General features: G+C 38.2%; 1 protein-coding gene across 4 annotated transcripts in view; it reads left to right on the top strand.

Moving 5' to 3' along the window:
- The window catches only part of PAK1 (p21 (RAC1) activated kinase 1), a 184,939-nt gene that overhangs the window by 152,543 nt on the left and 16,329 nt on the right, over positions 1–16,067 (top strand). For all 4 annotated transcript variants that reach the window (XM_037840799.1, XM_037840797.1, XM_037840796.1 and 1 more), the window contains exons 6-9: positions 3,195–3,311; positions 5,564–5,738; positions 8,578–8,641; positions 12,075–12,123. In XM_037840799.1, the coding sequence (XP_037696727.1) occupies positions 3,195–3,311; positions 5,564–5,738; positions 8,578–8,641; positions 12,075–12,123 (405 nt within the window). The remainder of the gene's footprint in view (positions 1–3,194; positions 3,312–5,563; positions 5,739–8,577; positions 8,642–12,074; positions 12,124–16,067) is intronic.

Below are 16,067 nucleotides of genomic sequence, written 5' to 3'. Positions count from 1 at the left end.
TATAGCTCAGCTGAGCTCCAACTGGGGTTTTAAGTAGCGAGTGTGAACTGCTCACTACAGGTACGAATCCCCAAAAAACAGAGGCTTTGGGTGACGACTGACCTTGGAGAGCCGGAGGGTCGCCTTGACTGGGTCTGAAGGGGACTATCTGTTTCTTTTTTGGCTCAGTGGAGAAAGCCCCAGTCATATTCAGTTTCCAGGGCTGTGACTTGGGGAAGGGTGGAGACAGTACAAGCAGAGAGCGAGACCATTGAAATGCTAATGACCTCCACCTGGGGGGTCTGTCTTCTCTAGGAGGAAAGGGTTGGGGCCCTTTCCATTCAGGGCCAGACCCCAGAGCCTGGGGGAACACGGCCATACCTCCTCACACCAGTCAAGAATTATAGGCTAACAGGCATCACCTGCTGGGCAGAAAAGCACAGTGACCTGAGGCATCAAAGGGTGGAGCAATTTTCTAAGACACACCCACAGGGAAACCAGACACTGAATATTTCTTCCCTCTGGGACCTGAGCCTGTTCTGGTCTGGGAAAACCTGATTTGGATAACCAAGGAAACCATGCCTAGACAACAGAAAATTACAACCTACACTAAGAAAAACAACGTTATGGCCCAGTCAAAGGAACAAATGTACACTTCAACTGAGATACAGGAATTTAAACTAATGCTAAATCAAATCAAAAAATTTCGAGAAGATATTGCAAAAGAGATAGAGGCTGTAAAGGAAACACTGGGCATATATACGGCAGAAATCAAAAGTTCAAAAAACAAGTAGTAGAATCTATGGAAATGAAAGACACAACACAAGAGATGAAAGACACAATGGAAACATACAACAGCAGATCTCAAGAGGCAGAAGAAAACACTCAGGAACTGGGGAACAAAACACCTGAAAGCCTACATGCAAAGGAGCAGATGGAGAAAAGAATGAAAAAAATATGAGCAATGCCTCCGGAGATTCAAGGATGAAACAAAGTACAATAATGTACGTATCATTGGTGTCGCAGAAGGAGAAGAGAAGGGAAAGGGGGCAGAAGCAATAATAGAGGAAATAATTAATGAAAATTTCCCATCTCTTATGAAAGACATAAAATTACAGATCCAAGAAGCGCAGCGTACTCCAAACAGAAGAGATCTGAATAGGCCTACGCCAAGACACTTAATAATCAGATTATCAAATGTCAAAGACAAAGAGAGAATCCTGAAAGCAGCAAGAGAAAAGCGATCCATTACATACAAAGGAAGCTTAATAAGACTATGTGTGGATCTCTCAGCAGAAACCATGGAGGCAAGAAGGAAGTGGTATGATATATTTAAGATAGTGAAAGAGAAAAACCACCAACCAAGAATCCTGTTATCCAGCAAAACTGTCCTTCAAATATGAGGGAGAGCTCAAAATATTTTCTGACAAACAGACAATGAGAGACTTTGTGAACAAGACACCTGCCCTACAGGAAATACTAAAGGGAGCACTACAGGGTGATAGAAGACAGGAGTGCGTGGTTTGGAACACAGTTTTGGGAGATGGTAGCACAACAATGTAAGTACACTGAACAAAGATAACTATGAATATGGATGAGAGAGGAAGGTGGGGAGCATGTGAGACACCACAAGAAAGGATGAAAGATAAAAACTGGGAATGTGTAACTTGGTGAAATCTAAATTGTGATAAAATGTACAAATATGTTGTTTTACGAGGGAGAACAAGCAAATGTCCACCTTGCAAGGTGTTAAAAATGGGGAGGCATTGGGGGAGGGATGCAATCAGCATAAACTAGAGACTGTAACTAATAGAATCATTGTATTATGCTTCCTTTAATGTAACAAAGGTGATATACCAAGGTAAATACAGATAAGAGGGGAGGATAGGGGAGGCATGTTAGACACTTGACATTGGTGGTATTGTCTGATTCTTTATTCTACTTTGATTTAAAGTTATTTTTCCTTTTGCTGCTTCCTAGCTGTCATTTTTTTTTCCTCTTTCTTTTGCCTCTCTACCTTCTTTGACTCTCCCTCCTGCCTTGTGGAAGAAATGTAGATGTCCTTATATAGATAGTGGTGAAGGTGGTGAACACATAAATGTATGACCATGCAGAGAACCATCGATTATTTACTTGGTATGGAATGTATGGTGAGTGAACAAAACCATATTAAAAAAAAAATGGGTTGATGACAAAACCTCGAGGGCAATATACTGAGTGAAATAAGCCAGGCACATAAGGACAATTATGGCAGGGTCTCACTGATAGGAATTAATTATAATATGTAAACTCATAGACATGAAATATAAGGTACCAAGATATAGGATGAGGTTTAAGAATGGGCAGTGGTTGCTTAGTATGAGCAGAATGTTCAACTAGGATGAACTTAAATGTTTGGAAATGAACAGGGGTGTTGGTAGCAAGATGTGAGAATAACTAACAGTGCCGAATGGTGTGTGAATGAGGTGGAAAGGGAAAGCTCAGAGTCATATATGTCACCAGAAGGAAAGTTGAAGGTCAAAAGATGGGAATGTATAAAACTGAATCCTATGGTGGGCAATGTCCATGATCAACTGTACAAATACTAGAAATCACTTCCATGAAGCAGAACAAATGTATGACAATACAATTAGAAGTTAATAATAGAGGGGCATATAGGGAAGAACTATATACCTATTACAAACTATATACTACAGTTGTAGTATTTCATTTTTTCATTCATAACAGTAACAAATGTACTTATCAATACTAGGAGTCAACAATTGAGGGGGTTGGTTAGGGATAGGGGAGGATTAGAGTTTCCTTTTCTTTTTTTCTTTTTTCATCTTTCACTTTATTTCTTGTCTGGAGTAATGAAAAGTTTCTAAAAATTGAACAAAAATTAAGTGTGATGGATGCACAGCTGTATGAGGGTACCCAGGGGCAAGTGATTGTACACTTTGGATCTTTGGATAATTGTATGGTATCTGAACAATCTCAATAAAAATGAAAAGAAAAAAACTAAAAAATAAAATAAAATAAAAAATAAATAATAAAATTAAAAAAAAAAAAAAGAGGAGAGCAAAGCTGACTGACTTTCTGAGGCTGGCTTGGAGGCTGCTGTGAGTTTCAGAAGGGATGTCAGGATGAGTTTTCTTTCGAAGGATTGGCAATTTCAGTAGTTTAAGTTCCATGTCAGCTGTGTAAGGTGAATATGGTTTTTCTTCCCTGCACAGAATGTGAAGACTGTATCTGAGACACCTGCAGTGCCACCAGTTTCAGAAGATGAAGATGATGATGATGATGCTACCCCTCCTCCAGTGATTGCTCCACGCCCAGAGCACACAAAATCTGTGAGTCTTTGGGGACCCTGACAGCTTTGTGATTTGTGGTAGATATGTGGTTGAATTTATTAGAATTGGGAGGGTTTGGCTGAGGCCTAGAGGCTGAAAGCTCTGGTAGAGGTCCTTAGGTTTTAGAGCTGGTGAAATCACAGAGCCACCTTGATTGAAAGGTACTTCCTGTATTATTAAAAGCAAGAAGTGGTATATTTATTTATCATTGGTTTGCAGGTAATCCCAAAGTATCCAATCAGTGTTTCTACAAGCCCAGCTATAGTTTACATAGCTTGTTCTCTACAGATAGGATAGAAAGATATGCAGAATTGATGTTACTCGGTGCAGGACTGACAAAATTATCCCAATGTCTTGGGAAGCAACAAATTATCCTGCCACGGATCTTTTCCTCTCTGTTAAGTGTGCAGCATTCGGCCTCTTATAGCATCATTGATGATACTGAAATACCCAAGAGAGTTTATAAATACATTAGTGCTATTAATATGCTGGACATCAGGAGTGCATTTTGATGCTGGATATTGGCATTGATTTTTATTTTAACTTCCTTTGAGGTTCCTGCATCTCAGAATAGCCACAGTTCCTCTTCCCTCTCTTTGTACAATCTAGTTCCCATGCTTTTTAGTTTATTTAGCATAATTGAGCACTGCCCTAAGATCAAGTGATACCTTACTAGTGTTTCTTTGTTTGAGCTTTTTATTTTGGCGAGAGCTTCATAAGGAAAGAACCATTACAGGGTTTATACTCTGATAATGCCTCTGAGTATTTAGGGAAGTGTTCAGACAGAAGTTGATTGATGAACTGTGGGAGAGGCTGTGGAAGAAATTCAAGGGATTAGATGACTTCTTAGGGTGAGAATTTATAAACAGAATCTGTGGTATCACCCTCTCTGTAGGTCACAAGGTCACCTTAAGGAAAACGGGCTTCAAAATTGGAGGTTTGTCACAATATATCACATTGATATGGCCCTTTTCAGTTACCAAGTATGTTCATTTTTAAAATTATTTCCCACTAAACCCTTAACTGCTCATATGGAGTTAGTTATTGGCAGGTATCAGAAAGGCAGTGAATATTAGAATGAATGGACAAATTTGATCTTCATAGCATTCCTTTCAAAAAGGCATTATTAATTACTAATTTATAGAAAAGAAGCTGGGATTTGGAGTGGTAAATTGATCTATCTAAAGTCTCTTAGTAAGCAGATGAGCCAGGATTTGAAAGCAGACAATTGACCCAAGTCCAGGTTGCTTTCCACTATAGTACCAGTAGCCTTTATATGTGTGTGGACTGTTTTGGGAGCCAGAGAAGGAGCAGAATATTAGTCTGAATCTCAGTAGGATATAGACTGCTCATTTCTTAGGACATTTATCTCTTTCTGCCTTGTAGCTATTTGACTTTCTTATCTCCTTCACAAGAATGAGAGGATGGGGCACCATTTAGTCTAGGGTGAGACATACAATCGATTCTCAGTAAATGTTTGTTAAATAAATGAATAGAGAATGAATAGAGAATATTATTAATATTATTTAATTATATTTAACTAAATTTTAAGTGCTTAATATGTACCAAGCATAATTCTAAACATTTCACACATATTAACTAATTTACTCCTAATCCCATGAGATATGTATCATTGTTATTATTATTATTACCATTCTACAGATGAGGAAACTAAAGCATAGAGAAGTTAAGTAACCTGCCCATAGTTATACAGACAGTAAGAATAAGAGTTGAGATTTAAGCCAAGGCAGTCAGTTTCAAGAGTCTGTGTTTTAAATCACTATACCATACTGCTTTTTGAGGATGAATAATAGATAGTCCCTTTTCTGCAAGTGTTCAGGATTTAAAGGGGGAGTTACTCAATAGACAATAATGTTAAATGCTGTATTAGTGCAAAGGGCTGTGGGAATGCAGAATATTCATTTCAACTTGGGAAAGCATAGAATTTTAGAGATGAAAGGGATTCCCAAATAATGATAGAATCTCCTTTAAATTATTTCTATTGAATATCGCCAGTGATGAGGCTCTCACCAATCCCTTTTGTAGACAGTGAGAGCAAGGAAGTCCATTTCACTCAGAGGATGGGCCTGAGCACAGAGGAGGAGGAATATAGATTTGACCTAGGAGAGGGGGTGAGTTTATTGGGATTTGTTCTTCTGTGGAAGTTCTAACCCCACATCTAGGAGAGGCTTCTGAGCTTCCCCAATGCTAACAAAGGCTGGCCTTGCCAAATTCTTGCACTAACAATGCAGGTGTACACACGGTCTGTGATTGAACCACTTCCTATTACTCCAACCCGGGACGTGGCTACATCTCCCATTTCACCTACTGAGAGTAACACCACTCCGCCAGATGCTCTGACCCGGAATACTGAGAAGCAGAAGAAGAAGCCTAAAATGTCTGATGAGGAGATCTTGGAGAAATTACGTAAGCCCTTTGTAGCTTTCTGAACCCTCCTCTGGTCTGTGATTGGTCAAGTGCAGAGATAAAATTCCACAGTTATAAAGATCCTGGTCCGAGGTTCAGGCCACGTGGCTGTCTGGCCGTGCTTGTTACCACAGCCACAGACTGTGCTTGTCCCCACCCTGCCCTTGCACCCAATCACTTCTCTGTCCCATCAGCCCTGACTAAATACCATGTGGTGATAGGATTGTGGTGAGAGAAAGTGTGGATAGCTCAGTTGGAGGGCTGAGACATCCCCCACCCTGATGCATGGATTATGATGACAAATAGCTTTTATCTAGTGAATAGTCTGGAATCTTGTGTTGAGAAAGATTGAGGGCTTGTCTACACCTGTTGGGTCAGAGTGCTGTGATTGATTGTTGATGTTTGCCATTGACCTAGGATGAAAGAAATCTGCCATTTTTGTTGTAGGAAGAGAGGGAAGGTAAACTATCATTTTGAGAGACTGTACTATGTACCAAATGACAAGCAAGGTATTTTCTTGATTTTTTTTCATTTAATTCTCATATTAACCCTGTGAAGACAGGCATTATAATCCTCATTTTTGCAATTAAGGTATTTGAGGCTCAAAGATGCTAAATACCTTGCGTAAAATCACACAGGCAGTAAGTGGTGGGGCTGGGGTTAGAACATAAACTTGTGCTCCTGTCCAGTGAAAACTTCCATTTTATTTCTTTTGGCAGCTAGAAATGGGGTATTATTAGGGTAGTGTGTTTCTGTGTTTTAGAAAGCTGCAGAAAAATTCATATTAGAAGGGAGGACTGGGTTGATCTGCGGGCTGGGAAAAATTATTTTGACAAAGCCTTTGATTTATTCTTTGTACCTACTTACTTCAAAAGAGGATTTGAGAGGGCTGATTTTGCCAAGCTTGCAAATGAGCTTTGCTTTTTGAAGCTGAGGTTTCTGATTCTCTAGTTTTGCAGCTCTCAATTTCTTCCTGGTAATTCTTGTTTGACTATTTTTTTTTTTTAACTCTTTTAAAAATTGCATGGTAGTGATTGTTATAGGAATCCAGTGTGTTGAAGAAATGGCATATTGCTCATATTTTGGGAGCAGAAAGGAAAAGCCACTTATGATAGAATGAGGTAATCTAAATTTCTATGTCATTTGCCAAATCCTTTCAGTTTCACCAAGCCAAAATATAGTGTAAGGCTGCCAGGATCCCAATTTTAATTGGAGAGCTAAATAAGTAAAGGTTACAAGTATTAGATTTCTTAATGATCATATTTTACCATTTTAGAAAAAGTTAAATATTGTCACACATTTATTAAATATATTTCCCCCTTAAAACAAAAAGGTTAGTTTTCCTAAATGTCTAAGTTGAAATTATTTTATGGATACTGTGTCTGTCCATGCATTGGACAAGATGGAAGGAATTGTGTTTTAAAAGGTTTAAGTACCACAGGTAGTCTAGTTTAGGGAAATAATAAGTTAAAAAGTGTTGGCTTTTCTAATTTGTACTCTAATATCCTTACACTTTCTATTTTAAGTATACAACTTAGATACTTCTCCACATTTCAGTTTTTTTCTGATGCTGAGTTCAGGTTAATTAATATTTTACTGCATCTGATTATATGTTCAAAGCCTAGTGACTTTTCATTTTTACATTCTTGTGCTTTCATATGCTGTATTCTCCAAACAATAAAATTCTGGTGTGTGTGTATGTGTGTGTGTATGTGTGTGTGTGTGTTTTAAATTGCCCCTGTCTGGCATCCTTATGAATTGAGGAAGAAAAAAAAGCCACTCACCTAGCCATCTGCTTACCCTCACTGACCTGTATGCACTTTCCTTGAACCAGATATATTTTTCACAGTAATACTTACAACATAGAATTGTAGAAATCAGACTGGCCTGGGAGTTAGGCGACTTGGGTTGAAGCCTCAGCCCTGCCACTGATTTGTGTCCTGGGCAATTTCCTGTTCTCTAGGTCTCTAGGTTTTTCTCATCTTTTAAATAGAGACGTTAATACCTGCCTCATTTGCAAATCAAATAAGATAATGTTTGTGAAAAGTGCCAAATCCTGGTAATTGGTATTAGTGGAAAGCATAATAGACCAGGAGACCAAAAACCAAACTCCTAATATCAGTGCTGACACCAATTTGCTATGTGATCCTAGGGAATAAATCTTCCCTTCTGTAGGCCTGTTTCCCGATCTCTAGAATATATATTGTGAAACCCAGTGTGCTCTCTCAGGCTCTGTATTTTTGCATTTGAAGTGTTCTCTGCTGTAAACCCCTTCCCTACTTTTTCTCCCTGGCTCCCTCCTACTTACCCTGTAAAAGTCAGTCCAGATATCACCTTCTTTCTGGAGCCTTCTGTACTGCATTCTGTAACTCCTTGGCATCTATCACAGCGATTATATATTCATGGAACTCAGTGCTTACTTGTCTGTCTCCTCCATAAGATAGAGCTGCTTGAAAACAGGAACCACATTAACTGTGTGTCATCTATCTTTCTGTTCGTAGCATTCACTGTAGGGCTTGGTACATAATAAGTGAGCATAGTAAATAAGTAAATGTCTATTGAATGAATGAATGAATGAATTTTTTAAAAAATGAATGAATGGCTTCTAGGAGTTTAGAAATAAGATAGAGTAATATGAATACAAGAAGTTTCATGGAGATGAAATTTTTGGTTGGGTCTTATGGGGTGGGGGTGGGGGAGCTAAAAATCTGCTTAGTGTAATATTTGGGTACCAAAGGTAGTTCTTTAATCCATGCCAATGCCAGATTTTTGGGGAACATGGGGCATGTTTTGTATCTTTCTGGGAGAAAATGATTCATGGTCTCTGTTTCTTTCAAAGGGAGCATAGTGAGTGTGGGTGATCCTAAGAAGAAATATACACGGTTTGAGAAGATTGGACAAGGGTTAGTAGGCATTTGCATTTCCTAGAAAAATGATTTAAAACTGTGTGTGCTGGAATATACAGATTTCACTGTTGTTTTGCCTTTCATAAACTTGTTCTTTCTCCTCCTCACCCCTCACCCATCTAGAGGTGTTATATTAGGCTGACTTTAGGTTTGGCAGAATTATGCTTAATATGAGAGATGTGCCGTAAGCTGACCATGTTGCTAAAAATACCCTTGCAGTGAGAGTGAGAGAAACTTTATTTTCTTAACATAAAACCAGCTTCCCAAATTACGTCTCTTCCTTTCCATATTAACCTTATTTGCCCTAGCACTGACACCTACCAACTTTAATATGGAATGGGAGGCCCAGAACTACAGCCCCCTCTGCTAGTGAAATAGGGCCTATTTTCTAGGTAGATGCCAAAATTTGTGTTTTCTGTTCTCTACTTTCTTCTTTCCATCTTGCATGTTGTCCTCAGTATACTGAACCCAGCAAATCTAAACTGAGTTTCTGTTGTGTCCTAGGCACTGTGAATACAGCTATGATTCAAACAGTTTCTGCCCTCAAGGACTTCAAGTCTGCAGAAGGAGATAGATAGGCAAACAGCAAATCATAATATACTATGATAAGTCTTAAAACAGTGTTTGGCCATTATTTTGAGCAAAGGAAGCCAAATGTAAAGGAGCAGATATTGTATGATTCTATTTATATAAAGTTCAAGAACAGGCAGAACTAATATATAGTTATAGAAATCATAGCAGTAGTTACGGGGGCATGAGGAAACCTTCGGGGATGATACAAATGTTCTATATCTTGCTCTTGGTGGTGAGCACATGGGTGTGTCCAAATTGTCAAGTTGTATACTTAAGATATATGCAAATTATGTGAGTTATGCCTTCATATAAAAAAAGGAAAATAATGAGATTTCTATAGACTTACCATAGAGCTAAAATTTAAAAGAAACTGAAATATTATATATATATATATATGTATGTATCTGGCTTGTAATATGCTCTCTGTAAGCTGGATGAAAGCATTGTTGCTAATGAAGCCATTGGAGTTTTCTTTCAGTTTTCTTTCTTATGCTTCAAGTACTTCTCAATATAAAATAGGAAAATATTATTGAATAGTATAATGTCATATTTATATGGCATTTCACTGTTTGCACCTATTATTTGCATCTATTATTTAATTTAATACTCAGAACAACTCTGGATTTGAGTGGAACTCATTTTTTCCTGATCCAGTGCTTTTCCTACTAGGGATGCTTTTGTGAGTCTGAACTGGTATAATGTAGTTAACCCCTTGAAAAGAAACTATTTTGCTTGGCTCAGTGTAATTTGGAGTAGCATTTCTATTAGCTAGTTACTTTGAGACTTTAAGAATGTGGCAGAAAGACATACAAGTCTGGACAGGTTAAGTCCCTTCTCTGGACTTCAGTTTCTTTATCAGTATATGTAAAGGAGGGTTATAGATTGAGGGCCTTTCACCTCCAGAAATTCTTTTTTTTTTTTTTTTTTTTTTTTTTTAATGGATGTATGAGGCCTATAAGTAGGCAACATCTGTAAAATATTCTTTCCTTGCTTACTTCACAGATCTGTTAATATGATGGTAGTGATGAAATATTTGTTAGGAACCTACAGTGATGTTTTCACATTCCATGCTTTTAAAAGTATAAATGCCACACAATTATGATGAACTGGTACTATTATGATTTTTGCTTGCTTTTTTTTTAAACCTGAAGTTTTGTTTTTTTTTTTAATACCTGGAGTTCATAGAAGTCTATTCAAGGTAGAAAAAATCAAGTACTAATTGTGGGCCTGAGTAGCCTTCTAGACCTTTGTAATCATGGAAACATACTCCAAAATGTCTGGTCCTCTGAGGCTTGGGCATTTTTGCCCTTTAAGAATGGACATGGCATGTGGGAGAAGTGGGGAATAGGAAATAGCCACCAATTTTATGAAAGCAAAGAATAGGGTTATGGTGATGACCTATTTGTGGGGAAGAATTTGTCAAGAATAGGGTTATGGTGATGACCTGTAGTGGGGAAGAATTTGTCAATGTGAATAATCCAGTCCTTTTTGATTGCCAGTGTCTTATGATCATGGTTTCCTGGCATGTAGCTAGGGGTCCCAGTTAAAGAGTCATGGTTAAGGAGCCTAAATGCATTTTGCAGTGAATCAGGATTTTAAATTTCTTCAAATTGCATCATATCAACGTGACTTATGGCAGGTACAGTAGCAAATAATGTGTTAGTTCATCCTCCTATCACCCACCCCAAATACACGGGGTTTATAATTATAAGCATAAATGAGGGCTTTAGTTATTTCATATGTACATGATTACTTTCCTAGCATTATGGGTGTTTTCTTTCTCTCTCTGTATGTGTACATGTTTATATACATACATATGTGCATATATGTACATATGTGTATACAAAGTAGGTTATTCTTACCTCAGGGCTGTGGTAGAAGTATATCAGATTTTCTGGGAGTATATGTGTTTTATAAAGCTTATTTAATATTTTATGTTTGAAATAATGAAAAATAAAAACCTATTTTATAATATAAACTACAGAAAATAAAATTCACATATTCTTACAACAGAATCAATGATTAAAAAGCACTGTTATAAAGAGTCAGAGGGCCCTTTATTGTCAGAGAAGGAAGGGCACTTTGTGATTATTTTAGATTATTTAGTATGGTTCTTCAAGTTATATTTTTTAACATAATTTTTAATCTAATATAACATAGATAAGTGTGTAACTCAATGAACTTTCAAAAGGTGAATGTACCTATGTAGCCAAAAGCACCCAGATTAAGAATATACCACCACCACCCCCCCACCCACCCCGCTACATACACCTCATTCTGAAATTCTCCCTAGGACCTCTTTCCCCTCACCCTCCATGCCCCAGTTGAGAATCACAAAGTAATCTTATCCCTGTTTACAGGTGAACAGTTTAAGGACACAAGAGGTTAAAGCAACTTGCCAAGGTGGTGGAGGAGAGGAGAGGAGAAAACAGGAGAAGGGAACTAGTGTATATTGAATACCTACTGTATTTTGGACATTTGGCTAGGTGCTTTACGTGAACTACTTCATTTTAATTCTCTTACTCTCTTTACATACTCTTATTTTTACTTTGCAAATGAGGAATGTGAAGCTCAGAGAAGTTAAATAACTTGCTCAAGATCAAATAGCCTGTATGTATTTGGTAGAAGATCTAAATGGGAACTCGAGTCTGTTGGCCACTAGAACCTATATTCTCTTTTTTAGCACATACTGCCTCAAAGATGAGACTGTAGGGGCAGGAGGGAGGATTATTATTGCTGCTATTATTGTTAACAATTGCACTGCCTGATTGTGTTTAGAGCTCCATTTGACAAAGATCACTTATTGAACACCTGTTACTATTGTTGTTCTTTCTCTCCCCCACCTGTTGTTGTTCAGTGCTTCAGGTACTGTGTACACTGCAATGGATGTAGCCACAGGACAGGAGGTGAGTATCTGCCACCAACTATTGCTCTTTCAGTTCTACTGTTTCTTTTTATTTTTGGTTAACTTTTAGCCTTTCTTAGCTCAATAGGACGTTTCTTCTAGTTTCTTATTACAGCAGACTAGAACTAAACAGGGGCATAATATGATGAGATTTATCACTTTTAGAAAAGTTGCTGTGGCTACACTGTGGAGAACAGATGGGAGGAGTAAGAGTGGACTCAGGTGAGTAAGGAGGTTATTTTGTAAGTCTAGGTGAGCGATAATTGTTTGAACTAAGGTTGTGGAATAAGTACAGAGGGAGAGAAGTAGATGGATTTGAGAGAGATTTAGGAAGTAGATTTGACAGGATTTGGAAATTGACTGAATGTCAGGGTGGCTCGTAAGTGAGGTTTATTATTCAAGGAGAAAGAAAACAGGTGGAGGTGTAGATATGAAGAATTTGGATACTGCCTGAAAGACCTTCTTGTGGAACTGCCTAGTAGATAATTGTTTACATGGGTTTGGTCCTTGGGAGAAAAACCTGATATAGAAATAAGAGATTGAAGCCTGTGTCTCCTGACTCCCAGTCCAGTGTTCTTCCCATTACTTTGTTCTAAGGATTCCATTAAACATGGAAGCCCTCATCTATTTGGAGGGACCTCTTTGTCCCTATCATTTCATTAAGATAGAGGAGCTCTAAGTTTATTTCTAAGGCCTGCTGACCCAAGATCTTGTCTTCAGTAGGCAGGAGACATGAAGGGAATATAGAGCACTTGGGTTTCCTTGCATTCTATCCTTTAGTTGCAATAGGGGAATGTTGGCAGGTTGGCTGTGGATGGCAGCTGCCTGTGACAGTTTTTAGTTCAAAGAGTACTGGGGCTCAGAGGTTGCGAGAGGCACCTCCTGTTCCAGTGAAAATGAAGTTGGGATCCACTGAAGGAGGCTGCTAGGAACCTGCTTGTGTGTGTTTGTTTAGTAGTTGAATCCTGGAGAAATCATGATTAATAGGGATAGCATATATCTCACTGTGCTCTTTGGTGAGTCTTTTATAAGTGTCTAAACGAAGTATTGAGACTCTACCTAGGGTTAGTCAAATTTTTAAAAAATTATAATATAGTTATGGATTTTTAAATTGTTCATTGAAGGGGGAATGCAAAGACCTACATGCTTACTTCTTAGCTACTTATATAAACTTAAGCAAACCACTTAACCTCTCTGAGCCTGAATTTTATTTATTTATAATCTGTGCATGATAACATATACCTCACAAAAGTGTTGGAAGGGTTCAATAAAGCAATGTATGTGAAAATGCTTCAGAACTTTATGAATTATATAAGAGCCCAAAAGCTTCATTGTGTACATATAAAGTCTTGCAGTGCTGATAAGAACCTGCCTAAAGTAAAAATAGTGGTGAGAAAGGCAGGAGAGTCTTACAGATGGGGAATTGGAGGCAGAGATAAAAAAAAAAAAAAAAAAAAGAGGTTATACATACTAAAATGAACCCTATGAGGTAGGTAATATTATTTCCTTTTTATTTATGACGAATTTGAGGTTCAGGGAGTTTAAATAACTTTTCTACATGATTGTACTACCAGAAATTAGCAGGGAGTGGGTTAGAACTTCTGGCTCCTAATCACATGCTTTCTGGGCTGCAGGGCCACAGCAGAGCTGAGGTTAGGCACTAGGACCCCTTCTTGTCATGCTTCTGCCTCTTGAGCCTGATAGCCCTTGGTGGAATGAAGGTTGATGGTGGACGATTCCTGGAAGGCCTGAAGGTTGCATATATAAGAAGCTGGCTACAGGAAAGGGAAACATAACTTCACTGTGTGCCTGCCTTGTGGTTACAAAACTATGAATGGAAGTGAGTCCATTAAAGTGGCTAATGCACTGTGGTCAAGAAGGCCTCATTTCCTGCTCCAGGGCTGGCAGGATGCTATCAGCCTTTGTGAATGAGTGCATAATAAGGGTTATCCAAGTGGGAGGAGTTGAGCTTGTCACATATTATATGTTGTCTGTCACATATAGAAAAATTAACATGTTAGTGCTGGGAATTTTTCTGTTTACAGATCTAGTAATCGTTTGTCCAGTGCCCTTTTAGAGGGAATGTGTAAATAGAAAAATAATAGGCTTTGGAAGTTATCGGGACTTGTGGGCCACTTACCGATTATGGTTTTGGGAAGTTAATTTACTTAAAAGTTTTAGCTTCAATTCTTTACTGAAAATGCAGGTAATGATTTCTACTGTGCAGAGTTGTTAGGTTTTACTGAGTTAATGTAAATAGAGCACCCAGTATCCAGCACACAGTGGGCACTCAATACACTGATTTTTTTTTAAAGTATTTAACATTGTTTTAATCAAGTAATGTAGCTGTTACAGGATACTTTTATGACCAATGAATAGAGAAAAGTAAAGAATTACTCTATTAGGATAACCTCTGGAAATAAAATTCGGGTTACATGAATTTGAATTTCATTGAAGTTTGGCACCATACTGAAAATTGGTGTAAGCCATTATTTTCTTAGTGTTTTGAAGTCCTATATATTTTTTCCTTCAGATTAAAAAAAAGCTTTATAACAGAACTCATGAGCTTGGCCCTGAGTATTTTGAGGGCAACTTAGTTTAGGCCACCAGTATATCCTATAGAATTTTAGTTAATGAAAGCAAACTGGCATTGCAGCAAAGAATTTGAAACCTATGTGAGATGTGAATTTGCAAAAACTTAATCTTTGGTGTGACAGCACACATTCCCTCCAGGTTCAGCCCCCAGTCTAGTCTCGCTAGATTCTATCGAAAGGCAGCTGGAGACCAGTTAGTTCTTCAGTAGGATTGCTACATTTCAATTCCTTAAAATATCAGACTATCAAAAGTTTGTATAATTTCAATGTGAAAATGTTTTTACATACATCTTTTATTAAGGTCTCATTAAAATCTGTGATAGGTCAACAAAGATTAAGAGTCAAGAGAGGTGATCGATAGAACCTAGTGCTCCAGACAACAAAATTAGCTTTCTTGATTCCCACAATGCACTTCTTATGGAAAGCGATAAATGCAGTAAGTTTTTACCTTGAAAATGATGATAACTAAGATATAGTCAGAACCCATACCCAGTGAATTTAGCTATTTGGGCAACGGAGTCACAAAGGAAGTTGTCAACTCATCTTGTGTCCAAATCTAAAGTTGTTAGGTTTTTCTGAGTTAATGTAAGTAGAGCACCTAGCACAGTACCCAGCACACAGTGGGTACTCAGTACACTGATTTTTGAGTTTGTTGTTGCTGTCTGCTGACATTCTTGCTGCTCTGTGCTAGGTGCTCATGAAATTCAATTATTACTATGATTAGCATTTTCATTGTTGTCTTACTCTATTAAATCCCTTATTTGTATATGAGTAACACATTGGCCACTATCTCACTTAGTCCTCAAAACAATCCTGTGAGGAGAGTCAGAGTTGGAGTTATTATCCTCAATGTATTGAAGAAGACACTGAAGCTCTGAGAGCTTGTGATTAGTCAAGGTCAGTAAGTGACAGAGTCAAATACAGAGGTTAGGTCCTCAGAGTACAGATCCGATTCTTTTTCTGTTACAGGAAAATGCTGTCTCTTGGCCTGAATAGATGGGGTCTGATGAGGTGAAGGGCATTAACATGTCCCATAGTCAGTCAGCAGCTATTGATAAGGACCCCCAGTATCCTGCTGCAGCCTCCATGTTAGAGCTCTGCCTGCCTCTCTTCTCCCTTGCTGCTGCCGGCAGTGATCTCTGTGGGGTTCACAGACACTGTCCCACTTTCTAGGATGTCATGAGGAACTCCAAAAGCAGTATCTAGGGTCTAGCCCCTAAAATGTATTATAAGGACATAATATACTTAATGCCATGTATCTTTAGGTCAACATTGTTGCTTTTCAGACATTAGGAAAAGGTAATCCTCAGCTGTAGTTATAGAAAGCTGCAGCCAAACCACAGTAGGACCT

Source organism: Choloepus didactylus, chromosome 6 (genome assembly GCF_015220235.1).
Source record: "Choloepus didactylus isolate mChoDid1 chromosome 6, mChoDid1.pri, whole genome shotgun sequence".
In the NCBI taxonomy this organism is placed as follows: Eukaryota; Metazoa; Chordata; class Mammalia; order Pilosa; family Megalonychidae; genus Choloepus; species Choloepus didactylus.
The sequence above is the reverse complement of the archived record's forward strand: the minus strand, read 5'-3'. Positions and strand labels throughout refer to the sequence as shown.